Source organism: Prinia subflava, chromosome 1, assembly GCF_021018805.1.
Source record: "Prinia subflava isolate CZ2003 ecotype Zambia chromosome 1, Cam_Psub_1.2, whole genome shotgun sequence".
In the NCBI taxonomy this organism is placed as follows: domain Eukaryota; kingdom Metazoa; phylum Chordata; class Aves; order Passeriformes; family Cisticolidae; genus Prinia; species Prinia subflava.
In genome coordinates, this window is record NC_086247.1 from 99,265,433 (window position 1) to 99,289,112 (window position 23,680).

General features: G+C 39.6%; 1 protein-coding gene across 1 annotated transcript in view; it reads right to left on the bottom strand.

Annotated features, from left to right (window-relative positions):
• LOC134554516 (amphiphysin) overlaps positions 1–16,808 on the bottom strand; it is a 58,249-nt gene extending 41,441 nt beyond the window's left edge. Inside the window, exons 1-3 of the mRNA XM_063405106.1 lie at positions 16,732–16,808; positions 7,267–7,321; positions 4,760–4,854 (exon numbers count right to left, since the gene is read on the bottom strand). Of these exons, the coding sequence (XP_063261176.1) occupies positions 4,760–4,852 (93 nt within the window). The 5' untranslated portion in view covers positions 4,853–4,854; positions 7,267–7,321; positions 16,732–16,808. The remainder of the gene's footprint in view (positions 1–4,759; positions 4,855–7,266; positions 7,322–16,731) is intronic.
• Positions 16,809–23,680: the final 6,872 nt, after the last annotated feature.

Below are 23,680 nucleotides of genomic sequence, written 5' to 3' on the forward strand. Positions count from 1 at the left end.
TGGAATGACATAGGAAACATCCCAACATCCATTGGCAAAATAAACAAAATCCACACCTCTGCCCTGAAGGTACAGTGCTTTTCCTCAGTTCCCTTTGGAGAAACCCCCTGTACTTTTCTGATCTTTATGAACATATTAATGCAGCTCATGTGACAAGGACTCAGTGGATGAAATTCCTTATTTGACGCAAATCCTGTTACACAGACATAGTGCTTGAGGTCCTGGGTTCTCCACTGAACAAATCATTAGCACATGTTAAACATCCTGATTCCTCCTTTCTTTGCACATTTCAAAAATCACTAAATGTCGGAGTCCATGTTTCCATGGATCCTCCACAGAGAGTGAAAAGTACAGAGATAGAATTAAAGCCTTTAGAAAAATTAGAATATATAAAAGCTTTAAATGCACAAAGTAGAAATCTAACCCTTAGCTTTAAGCTTTGCATGCCCTAAGTCCTAGTTCAGTGTAGAAGGACACAGCTTCAGGCCTAGTGATAGAGTAAAGACATAACAAAAATAGGGTAGATTGTTGCTTGTAACTCGTATAAACTTAAAGACATAACAAAAATAGGGTAGACTGCTGTTTGTAACTCGTATAGACTTTATGCAGAGAAGATAGAGTTTTTCATATATGATAGAATAGAGGTTTTTTACAATAACAAGATAGAACTTGAGGCTAGCAAGATAGTGTTTTGCGTTAATAGATATGTTAAGTGCGTAGGTTCTGATACTGTTTTTCGTAGTTTTACGAACTTTAGAATTGTACCTAGATTGGTTAGTGTGTAGATAAGAAATATGAATATGCATTTTGCAATTTGGGATAAAAAGCCTCAGGGTTGGAGGTGGAAGCATCGATTGATTGATCAATTCGATCCATCGATCCAACCTCCACTCTCTGCAACCTGAGGAACGATCCTTGACAGGGAGCCGAGATGGGATTTTAAGGTATTATACATCGCGGTCCCCGCTCTAAGGGACCTGGGCCCCGGGGTCCCCCCTTTTCCCCTGCAGCACTTGCTACCGGTGCGCTGGTTGGGACAGTCGGGGACTCTGTGTGGGGAGGGACCCCGGGGCCCCACTGCCCTCGCGATCCCGCGGACGGGAACCCTGTGCGGCTCGGACCCTCCATCTGCCCTCGCGGTCCCCCGGACGGGAACCCTGTTTGGCTCGGGCCCCCATTGCCCTCGGGAACCCTGCGTGGCTCGGGCCCCCACTGCCCTCGCGATCCCCCGGACGGGAGCTCTGTGTGGTTCGGGATTTCCCGTTGCGTCCACGTCCCTGTGGCCGAGGGCTCTGTGTGGGTTTGGAATTTCGGGGTCCCTTTTGTTACTACGATCCCTGTGGCTGAGATTCCTGTCTGAAATTTGTGATCGATTCCTCTCTGTTAATGTGATCCCAGCGATTGAAAATGCAGACAGTAATAAGAGGTTGCTTTACCCTGAGGCTGTGAATTATATGCTCTGTCTATAGTTTTATTAGAGCTTTGTTTGTTAGGAATCTTGTGCTTTGTTCGCTGTTTCATTAGAGTTGTATGTGTTGAGATTTCTATGCTTTAGTTATTGTCTTGTTCAGACTTTCTTTGCCTAGGTTTGTAACTGGTTGTAGAATAAGGCCGCTCTCAGAACTCTCTGCCTTCAGATATGTGCTTTTGTATAAATAAATTACTCTATTTAGAAATCAAGATGTGGTAAGATCTTTAGAGACTTTATACCCGTACCCAGCCTAGGCAAATAAACATCCTTCTCTTTGATGGGAGGGAGGCTACTGGGTGTAAACAGGGCTGTTATCCTCACTGACAACTCTGGGAAACTATTCCCAAGTGTTTGTTTTATCATAACTTACTATACAGCATATTATAAATGCTGTGTGATGCTAGCTTTCAGTTAATTCATTTCCTATTCTAACAGTCCCTAATGAATTACTAAAATCTATTAAACATGTTTAAAAGAAATACTTCATTTATTAACACAGCATTTAATCACAGTGGTTTATGAAGCACCACAACATTAGATCATAGCAAGCAACTGCCAGTCTTGTGTGTTTGCCTTTGTATCATGCTGATATGTATTTTGAACAAATTAAAATAATGGAGATTTTCTGAAAGCTAATAGACTCAAGCAACATTGTGGAAGGATTCTTTAAGCCATCATCTTACCATACAGAATAAGGTCTTTTAAGTGGATCCCTTCTGGAATGACCATTTATATCCTAAACTGAACAGATAATTGTTTTTGCTTTAGGCTGAGATCACAGAATTACAGAACCACAGAATCAGCAAGGTTGGGGTTGGAAAAGACCTTTGAGATCATCAAGTCTAACCTATGACCTAACATCACCTTACCAACTATAACATGGCACTGAGTGCCACATCTAGTTTTTTCTTAAGCACCTCCAGGGATGACACCACCACCTCCTGGGCAGCTCATTCCAATGCCAAATCACTCCTTCTGTGAAAAAAATCTTCCTCATGTCCAGCCTAAACCTTCCCTGCCACAGTTTAAGACTGTGTCTTCTTGAAATGTTGGTGGTTTCCTTGGACAAGAGGCCGACCCCCACCTGGCTACAACTTCCTTTCAGGCAGTTGTAGAGGGTGAAAAGATCTCCCTTGACTCTCCTTTTCTCCAGGCTAAACAACCCCAGCTCCCTCAGTCGTTCCTCACAGGGCTTGTGTTCCAGACCCTTCACCAGCCTTGTTGCCTTTCTCTGGACATGCTCCAGCATCTCAACATCCTTCCTAAATTAAGAGGCCCAGAACTGGACACAGTGCTCAAGGTATGGTGTCACCAGTGCTAAGAACAGAGAAAGAATCACTCCCCTGCTCCTGCTGGCCACACTATTCCTGATCCAGGCCAGGACTCCCAGGTCCCTTTCTGCCTGAGGACTGTCTAGCCACTCTCCTCAGCCTGTAGTGCTTCAGGAGGGGTTATGGCCAAAGTGCAGGACCTGGCACTTGTCTTGTTAAACCTCATATTGTTGCATTTCATCCCATCAATCCAGCCTGTCCAGGTCCCTCTGCAGAGCTCTCCTACTCTCCTACTGCAGATTTACATTTGCACCCAACTTGGTATCTTCTGCAGATTTCCTGATGGTAGACTTGATCTCTTCATCCAGATCATCAGTAAAGATCTTAAACAGGACTGGGCCCATACATAGATCCCTGGGGACACCACTAGTGACTGGCCACCAACTGGATGCAGCACCGTTCACCACCACTCTCTGGGCCTGGCCATCCAGCCAGTTCTTAACCTAGCGATGAGTGCTCCTGTCCAAGCCATGGGCTGCCAGCTTTCCCAGGATTATTGGTCCCACAGGCTTGTGAAGATTGAAGATTGGCTCAGCAGGTCTCTGACTGCTTCCTCCTGGATAACAGGGGGGCTATTCCGCTCCCTGACACCACCTACCAGCTGAGGAGGCCAATTAGCTTGAAGAACACCTGTCTTATTGTTGACAGTTGAGGCAAAGAAGGTGTTAGGTACCTCAGCCTTTTCCTCATCTTTGGTAACTATATTCCATATGTACAAGAAAGGAGGTTTTGCTTGGTCCTTCTTTTGATATTAATGTATTATAAAACCACTTTTTAGTATACTTTACAGAAGTGGCCAGGTTAAGTTCTAACTGAGCTTTTGCCACTCTAATTGATGCATAAATCTACTTTTGTGATAATGTACAGACAAAAATCAGGAGATTTTGTAATATTGCCCATGAGTCTCTTATTAAGAAAACACACCTAGAATTTATCTTCCTATCTAATAGAGCTTAAGAGCTGAATTTTCGTCCTTTCACACTCAACTACAAACTTCTGAGTATAAAATCTAATAGTCTACAGATAAAAGGCAAGGTGCTACAGCAAGATGCAACATAAGATTTTCCTGCTGTTTAACCTAAAACTACATAGAAAACCCAAACCAATCAAACAAAAAAATATGTATCTTAAATTAGACAGTTTGGAAGTTGAGTGCTTTTAAAATCAAAATCCTTTGCAGCACGGAAGGGTGGGAGAGGGCAGCCATAGAGAAGAAAAGCAATCTGTGCACTGCTCTGTATTCAAGTTTACTCTTAACTATATTATCAAGGAGGCCTTGCAAATTGAATGCCAGGTGGTTAAAAGCTTCATTGACAACTGTTTGCACTTTCTTGTCACCCGCAACATGTTTGCTGACAGACTTCCCCCAGAACTGAGGCTCTTTAAGCAGGCAATTCAGAGCACCTCAAGTTAAATTCCTGCCATGTTGTCTAGAAAAACCTGTTCTTCTCTAATCACTGGAGGAAGGTGAAAAGTAAAAAGAAATAGTGTCCTGAACTCTAGTTTGCCTTTAAATTCCATATTCTTCTCAGAGAGAGGTGTCTCATAAGGTATCCTGTTTAGTACCACTGGCACAACAGTTGCTACACAGCACAAAAGGATAAGCAGATCTGATACTTTTTAACATTCTTTTAAACTGAGAATCCTGACTGTAAAATTGCATGTAAGATACCTTTGTACAAACTTGTCAGTCAGATGCTGTCAGGACCAATTCTGCTCACACTGACGTTATCTCAGTGGGAGCTTTGATCAGCTAGTTCATACAATAGACATTGCAAGTGCTGCATCTGGCCAGCAGGAGCTGCATTTCACAAGATCCGTAATTTATATGCTGAGAAAACAGGATTTAACATGACATGAAGGATTAAGGTCAATTTTGGATGCACACTTCTCCTCAATAGCTCAGATTAATCCACTTGCATCCAAAATACTTTTTCCCTCTTTCCATAAATCTTACCTCTCCAATCATTTTCACATCTTCACGTCCATACCAGTCTGGCTCATACACTTCATGGAGAGACTCTGTAAGCTTCTTCGAGGCATCTTGCATTCCTGCAGTTAGACAGAAGGAGGAACATAGAGGTGCAAATGACAAGAAATAGTTGCTAAATGTCTCTATTTTCAGACACGTGTACCCACTATGCTATTCCCTTGGGCAAATTTAGAAAAGAGATACCTGAACTTGGGAAGAACTCTGTAATGGATGTGGTTTTATGAAAGATCTTGTATGGTCACCCAGTAGGCTTAGAAGTTTGAGGAGCCCAGTGCTTATTTATGTTTGCAACAGGGGATTGAGTGAAGCCAAACTGATCAGTCACTTTTGGAGGTCTTGCCACCACAGGTGCAACAAGAATAGGGACTATTGATGGTTGTCACTCTGTAATACTCAGAGGAGCCGGCTTAAATGTAAAATAGATTCAATGATATTATGAGAAAGGGCCTAAATCTATCTTCAGTGAGATCAGTTTGACCCCAATAAATAAAAAACCATACTCAGTGAAGGCACTGGGGTTTGCATTTTAATACAGCATGAATCCATTGGATGCTGAATATGTTTCTCAATCCAGTGAAACCAAACTTATATCACCTAACTTTCTAAGAGTTCAGAATATGTGATTTTAAAATGACAACTTTTATTTCTACTTCTTTTCAAAATCTCAACAATACTTGAATTTCTTACTCAGCATTAACTTTTTCTTTAAAAAGCACATTTCTTCTCTAGTCAAAATCTGTTTGCTGTCTTGAAAATATCTCTAAGTATGATCTTCAGATTTAACTGCTCAGTGAATGAATTTAGGAATAACATCAATATTTTTGTTTTCTGCACAAAGAAACATTCACAAGTGGAAAAGGAAAATTAATTTAAAACTTGAATGTGTGGAAGAGCAGACTTGATCTAATGAGTTGGTATTCCACCATGTGCTCCCAAAGAATATGCTGTAAATATGACAGGAAAATAAATGCAAGAATGGACACTTCCTAATAAGAAAATAGAATGGGTAGGATAGGAAAACAGATACTGAAAAAACTGAAAGTACATGCCTATTCTCAGTCCTTGAGTACAAAAGAGAGAATGGCATGGGGGAGAACAAAGGAAATACTGGTATTTAGAGGGTACAAGCTTTCACCCTTGAATCAAAAGGTACTGAGCCAAAACAGAATATTTGATCTCTTCAGAAATTGTCTTGGGGGTGGTTTTTAATGACAGAGCTCATCTTAGACTATTAGGATACCACAAGAATTAAGATGTTTTTCTTCCTTTTCTCCGTCATGGTTAATTCTCAGAATGATGTATCTGAGAATGCAGCTAAGAAAGTGTTCCCCTGAATAAAAAGGATTTTTTTTTTGCCTTAGAAGATACTAAATTACAATCAAATACAGACGATCTTCATATATATTTTCAGGCAGGACTCATTTACAAACTTTATTGTCACTGCAAATTAATCAGCTGGAGAGGTAAGGCAAAACCAACAGAGTATCTCTTTGCTTAAGAAGGCTGCTTCTCTCCAGTCAGGGTGGATGTGCAAACCAGGAGGGTTTGTTCATCCCTGCTGACACTTAATCCTTTCTGATACCTGAACTTCTGCCATTAAGCTCTCTGCATGGTAAACCTGTGGCAGAGATTCCTGCAGCAGGCAGGCTAGCACAGCTGCTAGATAATCCCTCCTGAAGCTTGCACTCAGCTCAGTCACAGACCACGCTGACACCTTTTCCTGGACTTTCTTTCTTAAGTACTACAGGACTCAGGTATATATCTGCTTAAGAGAATAAGTAAAACACAATCGTTACTGATGACTGAGCTTCTCAGATTAAATGATCCCTAGCCTCCAACTCCTCCAAAGAGAGATGGCATGAGAAAGAGAACCCTTTCTCTTCTTTCGCAGTGCTCTGTTGAGTGTGTTGGATTTACAAATATCTACAAGGATTTAAATGACTGTTTACTTATCTCTGATATTTAAGCACTAGTTAGTGAACTTCTGCTACTTAGATTTTCAATGTAGTATCAAGAGAAACCATATTTGACTTTTAAACTTTAAAAAAAATGAATTAAGCAGCCAGAAAGAGATGAGAAATGACATTATCACAGGGAGCATAGTTTTGGAGAAAGCTCGTTATCCAACTAGCAATAACCTGGAAATGTTACAGTTGTGGAGATCAAGAAATCCCTTGCCTTGCATGAGGTACTTCATATTCTAGTATTTGCAAAGATGAATAACAAAGTGTGTAGACTTTGTGGGTGCTGAGAATGCATGCAACATTAGAATCTGGAGGATGCACACAAAGGACAGTCAAGGATGCAAGACTGTACATACATGAGTTGACATTGAAGGTGCAGAATCCCTAGCATCAGGTTGAAGAGAATCTTATTTGTATTTGTCTTTGTATACTTTAAACAAGCTTACTTGTCTCAATTTTTAAAAAAACGTTTGCTTTATGAAACAAGATATAAAACTTAAAAATCACCTTTAATGGCTGCTAAATATCCTCTCAGTTCTCTCTGGAGTCTGGAACCCTCTGCCTGAAAAAGAAGAAAAAAATCCCCATGGAAGTGAAAACCTATGTCAGTTATGTTTAATGCCTTGAAACATGCATGCAGCATGTCAAACAACAACTAAATGCAATTTAGGAGCTATCTGATTAATAGTGTCACATGCACAGATTCATATAAAAAGGGGACCTGGCAAAGGAGAATTGCATAGTGTTCTTTTTACGCTAGAAATTCTGGGTTTATTTTATCAATCATCTGTACAGGGAAGAATTCCACCAAAAGAAAGACAGGTATATTTTGCAGCTAAGGTGTAGTTCAAGTCAATTGGGCCTATGGCCTCATCTGAAACACAAAGAAGCATAATCAAAAATGGTGAACTTCTCAACCACTCAAATGAGGTCAGTCTAAACATGAAGAAAATTCTGCCCCTACACAAGTTGTTCACTATATTTGCAGGCAATTTCCCAGGTATTCTAGAGTTTTAACATTTTGCAAGCAAATAACTATTAAAAAAGTAACTTCAGTTACTTTGTTTTGCTTGATTAGTGCATCTTGCAGTCTACTGTGAAATCTTGATTGTTTCTTTGGCAAATACATCAAAATTATCTTTCTCTTTTACCAACAACCTTTGAAAAATTCATAACAGAGAAAACAATGGTTTTTGTTACTTTATCTCTGACTGTATCACAAATGGGACTTGTGTCACAGTTCCTAGGATTTGCAAAGAAACATGTGCTAGACACATACTTTATTGCTAAAAAGATGCTGTCCAGGACACCTTCAATAGCCTGAAAATTTTTGAAACAGTTCACATTTGCCAGTTTCCAGTATCTTTCAAATGATTTATTTAAGCAGTTGGAAACTATGGGAATATCAGCTTGCAGTCCCATTTTCTCACATACAGCTACACCATATGGAAAAATCAGCAGCAAAATATGACTGATGGCTTCAAAATATGACTGCTTTGGAGTTTCATATTTTCCATGTGAAAATCAGAATCTAAAGGGTGCATGTGAATAATGTGAATACTTTAGAAGGCAGAAGGTATAACCTTAAGGATGTCTGACGTCAGTAAAGGATTTGCCAAGAGCAACTTCAATGGTCAGAGCATTCAGACACATGCCTCTTGCATGAGGTATCCAGGAATGGGGAAAGCTTGTCACTGGGGGGACAACTGGCATGGCACCTCCTCACCTCCAGTCAAGTTGCAAGAAGGTCTCCACCAGTGGATGGCAAAGAAGAGTCAACTGGCAGACTTTGGGAGGGGAATTTTGGCTGATGCAATATCCAGGATAGTATATAAGGATTGTTACTGTTATTGGGGTTGTGCTGTTGGCTGTGCCCCTGTCTGTGGCTAAGCACCCTTTTGCCTTGTTTTGCCGCTTGTTATAGTTTAATAAACTTCTTAAAATTTTAAGAAGTGAGTGTCATTTCTCACACAATATCTTCCAGGAGAGCACAAAATTTGTGGCCCAGCCACTAAGAAGGCTGAAAAGTAAGAATTTTGTTGCTCTATTTATTAAGTAGCATGTTGAATTGAAGTAAACTGCATCGAATGAAACAGGCTTCTCAGATAATTTACACTCATCCAAAAAAAAAAAAAAAAATCAACTCTAAAGGCAAGAACCAGGAAGCTCTGTCTTGTGTTAGTAGCAAGGCCCAAGGTAATAAAGCTCTATGCCTGCAGAGACACTAAACCATCCCTTTTACTGAACCATCGGTTTCTGTTTCAGATGAAGACTGTGCAGAAAAACATGTGGCACTCACCTTAAGTGAAATTACAATCTTCCCTCACAAGTAAACCTCCCCCTCCCTAAGCATTCTACCCTCACAGTTACTACATCATCCTTTAAGTATACTCATGTCCTCAAAGTAGGCCCCAGAATAATGGTTTTAATTAAAAATTGGGATCTGCAAAAGAAGCAAGAATCTACAAGTGCTATGGCTAAAAATAATCTATACACATTTCATGTCAAGCTAGACTTTCTGAACATCTACTTATGCCTCTATGCCTATAGCTGCATACCCATAACTATATTTGTAAATAATGTACATAAGCTATGTATTAACAGATCAGGTAAAAATGTCCAGAACTGTGTTGTGAACTGCGTCACGTTCAATTCATGTCTTAAATCTCTGAGCTGGGTAATGTTAACTATCCCACGGTGATTTATCCCAAAGGAGTCCTGAAGAAATATATACAGGTCTCCTTTAAAAATAGCCAGAGATAACTTTGAACATTCAATTGCACTAGGAAGAAAAAAATTAGTACAGTTACTAAAGCTGTAGAGGCATAATAGTTTAGATCCAAGGAGCAGTCAAAACTTGCACGGTGTGAAAATGGTTTGAACTCTGGATCTGGAGCAATCAATGGTCAGAATCAAAAAAGAAAAACATTGCATTGGCTGCTCTCTATTTTTTTAATGAGGAATCAGTGGAAATGCATCTGGACTATCCATGCAGAGATAATTTTGTAGCATAAAACAGAGGGCCTCACCTTCCTGAATCTTTCCTGATTGCAAATTAATGAGGTTGAGATGAGATTTAATGCTACATTGTATTTCTTCTTGTCTTGGGAAAAATGGCCCTTAAGACTTAAAATAATTATTAAACACACATTTCAGGATTGAATGGAATCAGCAGAGAAATCCTTCCCATGGTTTCAAAATACATTGTACCTTTGTACAGACTATATATATACGTTGTATAGAGTGTATTTGGCTTAGGACCATGCAGTATCTGAAGTTTCTGAAGTGTATCTAAAGTATCTAAACTCACGGTTTACCCCTAATGCTTGTCAGACTCATCCCCCGAATGTAAACACTTATTGGCTCAAAGAAAAAAGCTCCCTCCCTCTAGTCTAGATTGTGTTTTCCTATGTCTGGTTTACTTTGGAATATCTACCAGAGACACTTGGTATCACTTTTATTTAGCAAAGGAGTCTCGTATGGACAGAACTGCACTGAACACATCATAGTTGCAGCTTAACAAGTACCAAGAATTCCCTGCACTTTAGTATTAATTCTACAGATGACCAAGAAAATCTGAGTATCAGCTAAGGAGAAAGACTGTCACCCATTCAGAGTAATTTGAAAGTTCACACTTTTGGTTACTGCCTGGATTCTTTAATCCATCTCAAGACCACATACAAGACCTGTAAAATGAGGGGGGTCTAAATGGGGGCATAAGATAGGTTTAAAGATGGTCATATGAGATAATTAATAATTCCTAGAGAAAATAAGATTTTGCAAAACACTGATTGAATTTAATGTTGTTATTTGTAATACACATTGAAGCTCCCTTTCTTAATCATGTCCTCCATCCAACTCTGGATTAAGACATCACTGCCTACATGAGTTGGGTGTCTCTCCTTGTCACAGAACCAATGTAGATCTCTTAAGAGCGACCTGTGGAGTCAGAAGAGCAATTAAGAAAATCTGGTAGTCAAAACCATTCACTCCAGTATAGTTATCTCGTGCTGTTTGTGATATATCCACAAACAGCAAACACAACTGGTCCTTAGAGACCTACCAGCTTTTCTGAACAGCAACTGGAAACCAGGGAGGACACACTAGGGCCTTGCAAGCGGCAACAGATGCCAACATTTAGGCAACTAACCCAGAACCCTCAGAGTTGGTGGGGTTGTACCAGGAACCACAAGTGACTCCAGTGGAGGCTATGCCCCCGCTGATGGGTGCCATCCTGCAGGGGCTGGGACAGGTGGGCAGAGACAGTGACTGGTAAGTGGTTTGACTGACAACCTGCAACCTCATGAGGGTTTGATCCAAGTCCAGGGTTTGTCTGAGAGATCCAGGTGGGAGTAGCAGGAGATACAGCTGAAACATGGGTCCCTTTGGCATGGAAATGAGTCTGTGGTGTAACTAATGACTAGGGCTGAGCTAAAATGGACTCCTGGATCCATGTCCAGGATTAGGAGACCCAGAAAGGGCTGATCAGAGACATTAAGGCCCACAGATGGCCCCAGAAAACTGATGGGTTTTTGCCTTGCTCTCCCAGACCCTGCTGCCCAGTTTAGCACACGCATCAAGGGAATACCCAACTCCTGGAAACACAGACACCCATGTTCAGGTGTTGCAGTCTGGAACTGGATCACACTCTAGGCACAAGGTTCAGCTGCCAAAAAACGTGTTTGTTGCAGCTGGAGATGCCACATGGTACTCAAGACAGCAGGTATTATTCAGGGCAGTGGTCTTTTTCTCCATCAATGTCTGGGGACTAGGTGGGACACTGTGAGGCACATCTGGCACCTATGTATAGGTGATGAATCTCATCTTGGGCATCTTAATTCATGAATAAGTTTTAAAAAATTATTGGCACAGCTGATGCAAAAAGAACACTTCAAAAACGTTAATTGCCTCACAAATCAACTTCTGAACAATGTCATGACACAGTTATAAGGCAGCCAAGCATGCCTGTGAAAGAATATTTGGACAGGAGCCTTTTCAGGAACCATAACAATTACACCTAATTAGCAGCTCTTACTATTAGGTGCACATTAAGTAAAAGTCTCCAGAAGCAGATTCTGATCACTCAACAACAGCTAAAAAACCTCTTCCTTTTCGCCTAATTCTATAAACTATCAACAACAGCCTTAGACATTTTGCTTTTTTTCTGACAAGACATGGGAAGCTGCTTTTGTAGTACTAACTGTTATATCTCCTCTGTGCACATATACAGTACATAATATTTATGGGTTTAAGTACTAAAATATATTTTAACTGTAGCATGTAAAGTAAAAGAAGTCTCATAACTACACGTAGAAAAATAAAAAGAGGTAAGTGTGCATATACATGAACTAGAATATTGCTCTCTTAGAGCAATAAAGTGTGACTTTTAATGATTATGAGTCATTAAAATATACATGGGGATAAAGGTAATTGCTATTGTACTTGCTGTAAAGAAAAAGAACATGTAAGATGTAATTGCTTGAAAAACAGAATACAAACAAAATTTCTGGTAAATCCTCATTGGCCTTTGATGATAATTTCACAAGAGAAATGAGAGAATTATGCAGAAATTCTCTTTTTTTTCTCTTATTCTGAATTTCAGAGTCAATTTAGATGCTGAGCGTATTGACAATTAGCTGTGCAAAATAAATGTTTAAATCTCAAGAAATTTCTTGCAATACAATGAAAATCTGTGTCATATAGTCATATAAGAGTTTATACATTTTCTTTGTTCCACAAGCTTTGATTTAGAGTGGCAATTTTCAGTTTACAACTTAAGTGGAAGATGAAAAACAGCTGTATTCATTGTTACAAATAAAAATGTTTTTACTGTTGGCATCAGCTGCAGGAGCTTAATGGTTTTGACAGAGAAAGTCCTGAGGCTCTCCAAAGCAACTGCGCTCTGTTGTCTCTGGACATGGGATGACTCAGTTTCTCCATGGTGATTCATCTGGGTAATTCAACTCTGGGCTGTCAAGTCCAGAAGAGGCTCTTATCCAACTGTATTCAGAAAGAGATGGGAATGTATGACTGGTGAAACTAGATGATGGTTTTCTCCAGACAGACCTGCTGGACTGTGTTGCTTTTGCTTGGGCTGGTTTTTGGTAGCAAGGAGGCCACAGAGGTGGCTTCTGTGAGAAACTGCTGGAAGCTTCCACCGTGTCCAGCAGAGCCAATCCCTGATGGCTCTGAGGATGGACATGCTGCTGGGCCAATGAGAGATGATGGTAATGCCTCTGTGATAACATATTTAAGAAGAAAATCAAAATAAAGTGGTGGTGCAGTTTTAATTCCAGCCAGAGAAGAGGAGGAGGTGAGAACATGTGAGGGAAACAACATGGAGACACCAAGGTCAGTGGAGAAGGAGGGCCAGGAGGTGCTCCAGGCACTGGAGCTGAGATTCCTCTGCAGGCTGTGGAGAGACCATGGTGAAGCAGCTGTGCCCTTGCAGCCCATGGGGATCCATGGGGGATGCAGAGATCCACCCACAGCCCAAGGGGTGAGGTGCCCATGCCAGAGTGGGTGGATGCCTGGAGGAGGCTGTGATCCAGTGGCAGAGCCAATGGAGAGATGGGGCCCCTGCTTGCAGGCTGGAGCAGCCTGTCCATGCCTTTCCATGCATCCCATAGAAAGAGAGACTGGTGTTGCAGCAGTTTTGGGAGGACTGTTTATTTGTGGGAGGTTCTCACGTTGCAGCATTTTTGGCAGGACTGCTGCTCATGAGATTTGGAGCCATGCTGAAGAAGTTTATGGAGAACTGTCTCCTGTGGGAGGGACCCCGTGGTGTAGCAGGGAAGGATTCCTCTCCTTGAGCAGCAGAGGAAAACCTCGGGTGATGAATTGACCAAAGCCCTCACCCCGTCTCCTTGTGCTGCCAGTGGGAAGGAGGGAGGGGTTGGGGGAAAAAGGTGTTTTTAAGGGCTTATTTTACTTCTCATTATCCTCCTCTGACTCTGTTAATAATAAACCCACTTTGTACCTCTAAGATGAGCCTGTTGTGCCCTTAGACTTTTTCTTCTGGTCCTTATCTCAACTCATGAAGCCTTCACTAGGTTTTTCTCTCGTCTGCCGAACTGTGGCAGGGGAGGGTGAGTGAGAGGCTTTTATGGGTGGCTGGCATCCGGTCAGTGTCAAACCATGATATGGACATAACCTTACACATAGCCTTCTTCTGAGTTTGGTACAGGCCCACCATCTAATCTGCTATTCAGGCAAAGATTTCAGGTTTTCAGATTTCTGTTTCCTGGATAATGAGCACTAAGGACTTTCCTTTATTCTTTCAGTGGGCTGAACTGAGAGTCCTCATTTATTATCTTTGGAGAGTAATAATAAAGGGATCATTCTATACTTAAGGTCAGTTGACCTCTCAAGGGTTGTTGCAGGCTCAGTAATGCAGGCAAACAAGATAAACAGACCATTTTCACAGCTTTCAGCTTACCAGGATCCCCAGGGCACACATAGCATCACCTGCAACAAAGAACTTGCAAGGAGATCTAGAATTGATGTGATAGTGCTCCTCAGAATGAAGTGTGGGTAGGTGAGGTGGCCAGGGAACAGACAAATCACTGCTAAGTCAGATTGCAAGAAACAAAGTAGAGCTTGGACCTCCTCTCAAACTTCCTCTGCCATGACCTTGTTACATCAATGACTATCCCAGGGACAAATAATTCTGGAGGGAACTGAAAAAAATGGAACAGCCTCTAACAGGCTTCATTTTTCTTGCAAGCATCCTGAATGGCCCACATCAACAGTCTGGTGAACCACAGGGATAAATCCACCAGACTGCCTTTAGTATCTAGAATTTGACTTCTCTTTATCTAAAGCCTCTAGAATTGAAGAATGAACTTGTAAACAAGATGTAAACCAAGAAGAGATGGCTGCCTGAGTTCACAGAAGGCAGCAGTTCTGCACAGCATTCATCAGAAAGAATGATAATTCAGATGCACATTGTAACACTTCATACCTTTGCATTGCTAATAAATTGTAGATCAAAGCATGGACAAAACATAGAAAATTTAAACTATTTATATGCTTCTTATTGGTGAACATGGCAGAAACAGGGCTTTTGCAGCATTTTTCCCCTTGTATTTGAAGAATTGAGTGCAACAGAACACCCTGAAAGCACAGTAATGTGTGTGACTAGTTCAGTAAATATACAGTCTCTCCATTTGGTGTGTCAGTGGTCCTAGCCTAATCTGCATGTGACCATCGTGATAGTTGTAGCAGTTCTCTTTGCAGTCACTCCTCCCTACCCAATTCCCTCTCTGGTCCCAACTCACATTTGCATTTAGGATTTAGAATCCTGCGGAGTCCTTTACTGTTTATTACTGTCTCTATATACACCAAAGAAAGAGATAATAAAAAGGAAGGAATGCTAATACACTCCTTAGCCCTAAACAAGATTTTCAACTTAAAATCACTGTTACCGAAAATTCTTGGTAAAGGACAGAAAAACCCCAATACTTGAGACATCATTTTGCTTTAAAGGATTTTTTCTCTTTCCCCTCTTTTTTTGTCTCAGAATTTTGAACTAAAAGAAAAAAGTACCACAAATTCTGTTTCTTCATGGGGATGCTCCATTTGCTCCTACACTGAAGAAACTCCTCGGAGTTTATACCTTATTTCTACAAACACAGTTACTAGCTGTGCAAACATCTGGGATATGGACAACAAGGATAAGCAACAACATCAGATAATCAAAAAGTCAAGTCAAGAAGACTTGGAAAAGTGGAAAGTGAAGAAAAGGGAAAATACAAAATCTCTGTAGGGTTTCAAAACTTCTATTAAATCCCACCATCTTCCTGACCTCAAGAAATTTGGGGAAGGAACTACCCTTCTCAGAGAAAACAGATTCTTTCACTTCCCAGTATTTTTCTCTATGGTGAAAAAGAAAGCTCAGTAGCTCTTGAAATCTCCCTCTCTTCTACACTGACAGGAAAATAAAGGCTAAATGACAATAAGATGAAAAAGAGTTAATAAGAATTCTAGCAGTCAGGATGCAGACTTTATGTTTACATAAGAAGGAGAAAAGTGCTATTCCTATTCCAGTAGGAAAGTTCCTATTGGTAGAATAGGACTGATTCAGAGCAGAAACTGCAAACACTGGCATAAGCCAAATTTTACATTGTGTAAAATGTGTGGGAGTAGTTCTCACTCTCCAATTCCTTTCTATAGGAGCTCTAAATAACAGCTCACAAAGACAACAGATACATCAGTTCATACTTATGTTACAAGACTATTTTCTTGGTGGTATTACCACAGTTCATGGTAGGCATTAATTTGTATTAGAAAGGTACTGTATCATCATCACCTCAGAGCCAAAAAGTCTGTCCAATAAAAAACAAGTAATTTGGGTTAGAATTTAGGATTGCATTGGCAGTAGATTATAAACTCACTGGAGCACCTTTGCTTTCCTATGTCATGTTTTTAACACTAAGACTAATTGAGCACTGCTGCCTAGTTATGCTTCATCAGCACTGCCACCACAGACCCCAGCACCCACAGGGAGCTTTACAACACATGTGCAGTTCGAAACTATTAATCTACTCACTTTTATAAATCCAGTATTATATTCAGCTATATAAATATAGCACTGATGAAAGTAATCCACAAAATGAAACCATGGAAATACTTCTCTTCTTTGTAAGAAGGAGACTACAAAGTTGCTTTTGGTTGAATTTGGGTTCTATCCTCAATTACTGGTGAAAATGTACTGTCACTCTGATCTCAAGCGGTTCAATCATGATGATGTTACATATGACTACAAACGTCCTTTTATTTTCAGCCCATATTTTAGCACTCTTCATGCACAAATGCAACTGTTATCTCCTTTTGAAAGCTGCAGAACAAAATCTTGTACCCACCAAAAAGTAAAAATCTTACCTGTTCCCCTGCAACACCTTCTTCAAAATCAGCAAGTTAAATATCTTGCATTCTTAAGACACAATTAAAGAAACTGAAAAAGTAACTGACCTCTTGCCGTTTGAAATTTTGAACATATTCTTCAAACTGTTCATCTTTAGTTTCATCTGCTTTTCCCAGTTTTTGAAGTACCTATAGTGAAAAGAAAAAGGAATAATTTAATATTTATGACACAAACCAAAACCACTGCTACTTTCAACACTTCTGTTTTTGCACTTAGGCATCAATAGCATTTTACTTTTGGGGGTGTTTCATGCTCTACTAATTCCAAAAATCACACAAGAAACTATTTTGTTAAAAAAAAAAATAATCTATCTATATCTATATCTATATCAAAAAAAGCAGGAGTATTGGGGGGGGGGGGGGTGTGTGCACATGCGTGTAAATATACTTCCAAATATGGAGTCCTTGGGGGAATGTTGCTTGCTTTTATTTAGTGAAGCAACTTTTCTTTTAGCAAAGAATCCCATGGTTTGAAAACAAGAAAGAATGAGAGAATTCCGCTGGCACTACAAGTTGTCCTCCAGTTCAGACAAAGAAAGAAAAAAACCTCAAGTTTTTCATCTCATTACATCAAACAACATTAACATTATTCTTATCTGCCTGATTTTCAACATAAAGTCATAAAAATTAAAGAACTATAAGGCTGATGCTTATTTAAAACATGGTGTTCATTTTGCTCCCCTCATTAAATTCATAAGTAGATTTTCACTTGTTGATTTATCCACTAGATAATAAGTATGCTACAATAATTCAGCAATAAGGGCTATTCAATCAGCAATCTCAAAAGTAATTTGACACAGCTACACTTTACTCTGTATTTAACCACAATAAATGCATTCTATTATTAAATCCCATTGCTATCTGTTCATTATAATACTGCAGGCTTAAACATAGCTGCAAATGGGCTTCACTCTACTTGTAAAGCAATTCCCAAATCTTTGTAGAGTACTTGCTTGTGGGAATGAACTATCCCACAGATTGATATTCGTTCAGGTTGCTCTCCCATTACAAATTGACCATACTCTCTATTTGCACAGTTAATAACAAAATCAAACAAATTAAATCCAAACCAAACCCCAGAAGCCCCATAAAATTGAAACAGTAGCAATTAGCAGATACTATGGATAAACACATAAACATTATAACCAATTCTTCTCGAAACAAAGAATGTACAGCTCCAGTACCGCCATATTCTTTCTTGGACCGCCTTTTTCCCCCAAGCCCCGCCAGCCTCACAGCACAAAATCAGGCTGTACAAAGGGGTGATGAGCATTGCTACTGTGGAAACGGGACGTCAAGACAATCATAAAGCTGACACAACGCTACCTGTGGACATGGCATGTGAGAGGAACTTTTGACATAATTACAGCAGGAAGACAGAAGAAATTATATCAGAGAAGGAAAAGAGACATGGACTAGCCTTTTGCTGCCAATAGCTATGTTCATTTTCTGGTATAGGTAGGCATTTTTGGTTGCTTTTAAGACAGTTAACTAGTCCCAAAAACCTCTAACACTCTCATCACCAACCTCTTCATAAAATATTAACAAGTATGACAGAAAATTTTAAAGAGAAATCATTTAATTTAACATTTGGAAATCATCACAGGCCTTCACAATGCTCCTTGCCACCAATGAGCCAAACAGTTTGTCCCCAGCTGTGGCATGGCTTTGATCCGCACCAGGGGGCTTTCTGAAAAGCCAACATTTCCTTTTCAAAGAGGTGGCTATCAGGTAAGCTTTCTGACCATGGCAATACATTCAAACCATGTTTGAAGCAGGAAGCATGTTAACAGTAGTATGAACATTCATAACATGTATAACAAGCTGCAGCATCAAAACTTGTCATGACAGACTCTTTTTTCCACATCAGTGGCACACATCCATGTTTTCAAATGTGCACTCAGGCCCAATAGTGCAAGGCTCAGAAAGGAACAACCTCCTGTAGCACCCACATCCTATGGTCTGGGGATTTTTTATCCTATCTCCAACTTTCCATTTATATACAGATGTTCAGCTGAACTAAGATGCAGTGTTACAATTTCGCCTCTACAAACACCAACCCTAATCTTAATACAGATAATTTATAACACAGTTTCTCAGTTTTCCCAATCCAAATCAAAACTATAAATATGTCATACGGTTGGATCTAAAAGTTCCAAGCCAGAGGCTAAGGCAACTCACCCTCATGAAAGTCCTGCAGCTCATGCCACGAACACAGATAACTGGAGTTTACTTACTGTTTTGCTAAAAGCCATTCTAATCCCATCCCCACAATTCCATAGAGAGAGAGTGGAGCAGACTGGGGCTAAAATAAACTACTCCTCACAGGTTCTTTTAGATCCCACCCATATAACTACATGGACTACTGAATGTGTAGCTCAGCCTTTTACAATCAACCTATTCACAAGTTTACCACTGGTTGTCTAAACAGAAAAGTGGCCAGGCTGACAGCTGTAGAAACTGACCTACTTTTCAGCTCTTGTTTGTGCAGTTCTGTATCAAAGATGAAGTCTCTTGACAACAGAAGTCTGTAGTTTATAGTTTATTTTTGCTCAGTTATGTCAGCACCTATAGGGTGTTTTTGAGGTAGGGCTAAAGCCGGATGAAGGCTTTGTCTGCCCTACATTTGGGTTACTCTAACTCCACCACCCCCACCTCATGGATAGGCTGAAATAAATTTTAAACGTCTTGTTCATCTTGTTCTGTGAAATATCTGGGTTAAAGTCAGGGTTAGGGTAAGGCTAGGGTAAGGAAATGGTAAGTAGCACTAGGTTTAGAACAAGAGAAAATAGACTTGAAACACACGGGTTATTGGAAAACATCTGATAGTTCTGAATGGTAAAATGAAGGCTGTGCTGAGGAGCAGCAAGTGCTTAACCTCCCCCTTAAACCTCAGTTTGACCACCCTTCTAGATAAGAATTAAGTGTAGTAACAGGAATAGCTCAGTCTATTGGTGGCCCATGTGGACAGGAGAAGGGTAGATGGATTGTGTTTCACAGAAGCCTTGGAGGGCTCTACAACATGCTAAAGAATGGAAATCTGGACTGCTAATTCATAATAGGGATTTGAATTCAGGTTAGAAGGGAAAAAAAAAAAAACCAAAACCCACAAAAAACCAAAACAACAACAACGACAAACCCCTACAACCCCCCCTCCCAAAAAAACCCCCAAAAAACAACAAAAAAAGCAGAGGCATCAAAGATCTTGAACATGTGGTGGCTTGAAGGGCTAGAGTAAGTCCAGAACTTAGTGAAGGCGAGTGGCTAGCATTTTTTTTTCTTAGCATACCCATACAGAGAAATAATATTTGGGGTTAAGTTTGAGAACATCTATCAATGTGTATGAACAGTCTGTATCATTTACAATAAAATAAATTTTTAAAACTAAAGAAATGGACATGAACTGAATCTCAATAAATGTTCTATACTCAAGTTTTTTGTAATCTTCTGATGACTGTATAAAATAGCTGATGAACATGTTCACCCTAATAAAATAAAATAGGATAAAAGCCACCTCATTTCATGTAATCAAACTATCTCAGCTACCACTAAGCTTCCTCTTAAAATTACATAAAAAGAATTTTTAAAAAAGTATCTAAAATGAGTATCAGTGTTGATCCAGCATGTTGCTAAGAATATATGAACTAAATAGTTAAGTCCCATTAGCATCAAGAATGAAGTAAAAGCTAAATTTAATGCAACAGTAAATTTAGATACTGTCAAGTATCTAAGTATCTACATGTAGAGAGGAATTGCCAGACAATGTGGTTCTGACATAATATATGGCAGATTCTACACTAACACACAACATTTGAGTAAGAACATCAATCATGTCTGATGTAATTTATAAATGTCATCAAGAATATTTCCATTTGGGGGTGCTGCATATTCAATAAAACTGTCAGATGCTGTAAGATTAAATGATATGCCTTTAGTATTCTAAGTGCCTTTATTTACCATATAATACATTCAGTTTTATGAGGATCTTGAATTCAACTGAGCAATTTTAGAGTAATTGTAATGTGAATGTTGTTAAGTGCTTGCAACATACTGAAGAAACGAATATAGTACAATGAATTACAGATTAGCTTGAGAAAGCTTGATTACACTGAAAACTCTTGTCTTGAGGCAAGAATGAGAGTGTTATACCACCTACGGAGACTACCACACTGACAGGCCTAGCCTGAAAAGTTTTTAAGACTATGCCAAGAAAAGAAAAAGGAAAGGAAAGGAAAGGAAAGGAAAGGAAAGGAAAGGAAAGGAAAGGAAAGGAAAGGAAAGGAAAGGAAAGGAAAGGAAAGGAAAGGAAAGGAAAGGAAAGGAAAGGAAAGGAAAGGAAAGGAAAGGAAAGGAAAGGAAAGGAAAGGAAAGGAAAGGAAAGGAAAGGAAAGGAAAGGAAAGGAAAGGAAAGGAAAGGAAAGGAAAGGAAAGGAAAGGAAAGGAAAGGAAAGGAAAGGAAAGGAAAGGAAAGGAAAGGAAAGGAAAGGAAAGGAAAGGAAAGGAAAGGAAAGGAAAGGAAAGGGAAAAGACAACCCCCCCCAAAAAAACAAACCACCCCAACCCTGAAACTGATTCTTCGATGTAAGTTGTGGTCACCCAGGAGCTGCCTCAAGGGCAGCTCAGCTTCCTGCAGAGCAGTAGCAGGGTGGACAGGAACTGTCCTTATCAGACATCCCAACATACATCATCCCCAGTCACACATCAGTATTCTTAATGAACAACCAATATGTTTAAAACCACTCAGGGCAGGAAGATATGACTGCTCAGACAGCGATACCCAGGAGAAGACTTCATCAGAAATTCACAGGACTGTTAAAATACTGAAAAAAATAAGCTAAGCTAATTTGCCAAAAGTAGCACAATTTAGGGTATAACAGAACAACCCCAGTGTGAAAAGCAAGAGAAACACTTACAAGAGTTCAAAACCATTGTCAAAGACTCCCTGTCTAAATTTTTTAAGAACAGTAAAGTGCTCTGGATCTCAAGAAATGCACACTCATGCATCTATAACACTGTTCCACAACAGTTTTACAACACCATTCCAAAACATTTTTTTTAAACTAATACCATACTCTTCCACAATCTGTAAAAGAAATACTAGGGCTGCATGACTAATATGTGCAGTTTTCCAGAGGAGTTTCAAGACATTAGTTCTGGGCAGAAATTGGTTAAAATGAAAACCAACCATGCAGGAGAATTGATTTTAGAGTTATCCTTGTGCAAAACATCATATGGATATCAGCAAGTGCTCACAAAGTTTAAAAAAGTATTTGGCCAATATAAAATAGAAGCTTTGAAAAAAGCTTCTTATGATACACAACAATGCTGATCTGGCATTTTAAAAAAAGAGAAACACAGTGGGTTAAGTTTGAAGCAAGCATGACTGCATTTTAATTTAACCAACTTTGAAGTAGTACACATCAACTCATAAAGCAAAAATACATGGCCCTAACTGTACCAGAGCCTGACAGTAATTCCAGACAGACAAAAACCTCATCCCCACGAATCATCTTGCCACAGGCCAGCCATCCCCTCCCACCAAAACAACCCACACAAGCACCACAAGCACCTCCATGTTTAAAATGCAATTTTTTTTTTCATGCAATCGGATGCTATACACAGTGTCCAATACCACAAAACCATTAAAAAGTATCAAAGTGGAAATGTTAAGCATGGTCCATGACACCCAGCTGGTATTTGAGAAGTGTAGGAGCAAAGTTTAAGAAACCCTGTTTGTTCCAGAAATAAAAGCTAGCTAGGAAGACAACATATTAAAGTATTAACCCCAGTACAGAAACAATTTCAAAACTTTTTTACTGACTCTCACTCAAGCATGATAGCAGCATGTTAAGCACAAGAAACAGAATACTCCATAGTCATTGAAGCCACACAAGATTCTCACCTCCTCACAGTTAGCACATGGGTTGCTGAAGTGAAAACAGAGGGAGAATCATTGCAAGGATGCTGCTTAGTTGTTCTGCTGCAAAGAGGGGCAGGAAGAGACAGTGCAGTGGATTACAGATATTCAAGTATCAAGCTTATGGACCAGCTAATAGAAAGCCTCCTCTCCAAAGATGTAACATTTATATCTAAATACTCAAGATCTAGTTGAGTGGCATTTAATGACAAAAACAGTCTTTTTCTGTCATGATGTCAGTCTACAATCTTCTGCCTCCATTTCACCTCAGCACTGAAATCTCAAAATATGGTCAGTAAAAGAAGATGGGCATTAAGATATTTTTCAATACTGTTACACTGTAGGATTAAAAATTAGCTGAATTTTCATAATTAGAAAAATAATAAATATAAGACTTTTTAAAAACCTCTTAATTTTTTTCTGTAGTGCTGAACACACCCAGTAAGTATATATTACCATTTTATGACAGAGTTAAGATTCCTGTGTATGAAATAGCATAGTGTATTGCTCAGTTTCAGTTCTTCTATGAGTATTTTGATCTCATTATAGCTCTAATGCAACAGGCTCAATTGCTTTTCTTCTCTAAGCAGTTGACTGAATTGCATACTCTCCATGCCATACAGTCACAGGCTGTCTGAGAACTCAGCCTTGCCCTTGTACTCCTGCTGCTATTTCACCATTGCATTCCTGCAAAAACAACAGCTGACAGTGAAATGTTTACTGAAGCCTCTGTTCTCATCAATATCTGCTGCAAGGTTGTAGAAAAAAATCCCTTTGCCATTGACAGGCTCTCAAAAGCCTGAAAACCTGATTAATACAGAACATTGAGCATTTTCCTATGAGATTTTTACCACAGACAATGCAGAAATACACTATAACAAAGCTCTTCACTTTGTGAGGTGCTGGTTTCTGTTACTAATCTTATAAAATGACTGAACTTAGCTCAGGTTTCCAGATAAGCTTTAGGCCATCTGTGGTTACCAGTTCTTTTTTCTGTGCACACTGGCACTACTAATGACACACAGAAAACTTACCATTCATCAAATTACAGAAAACCTTCACTCTCCTGTAATGTATTTT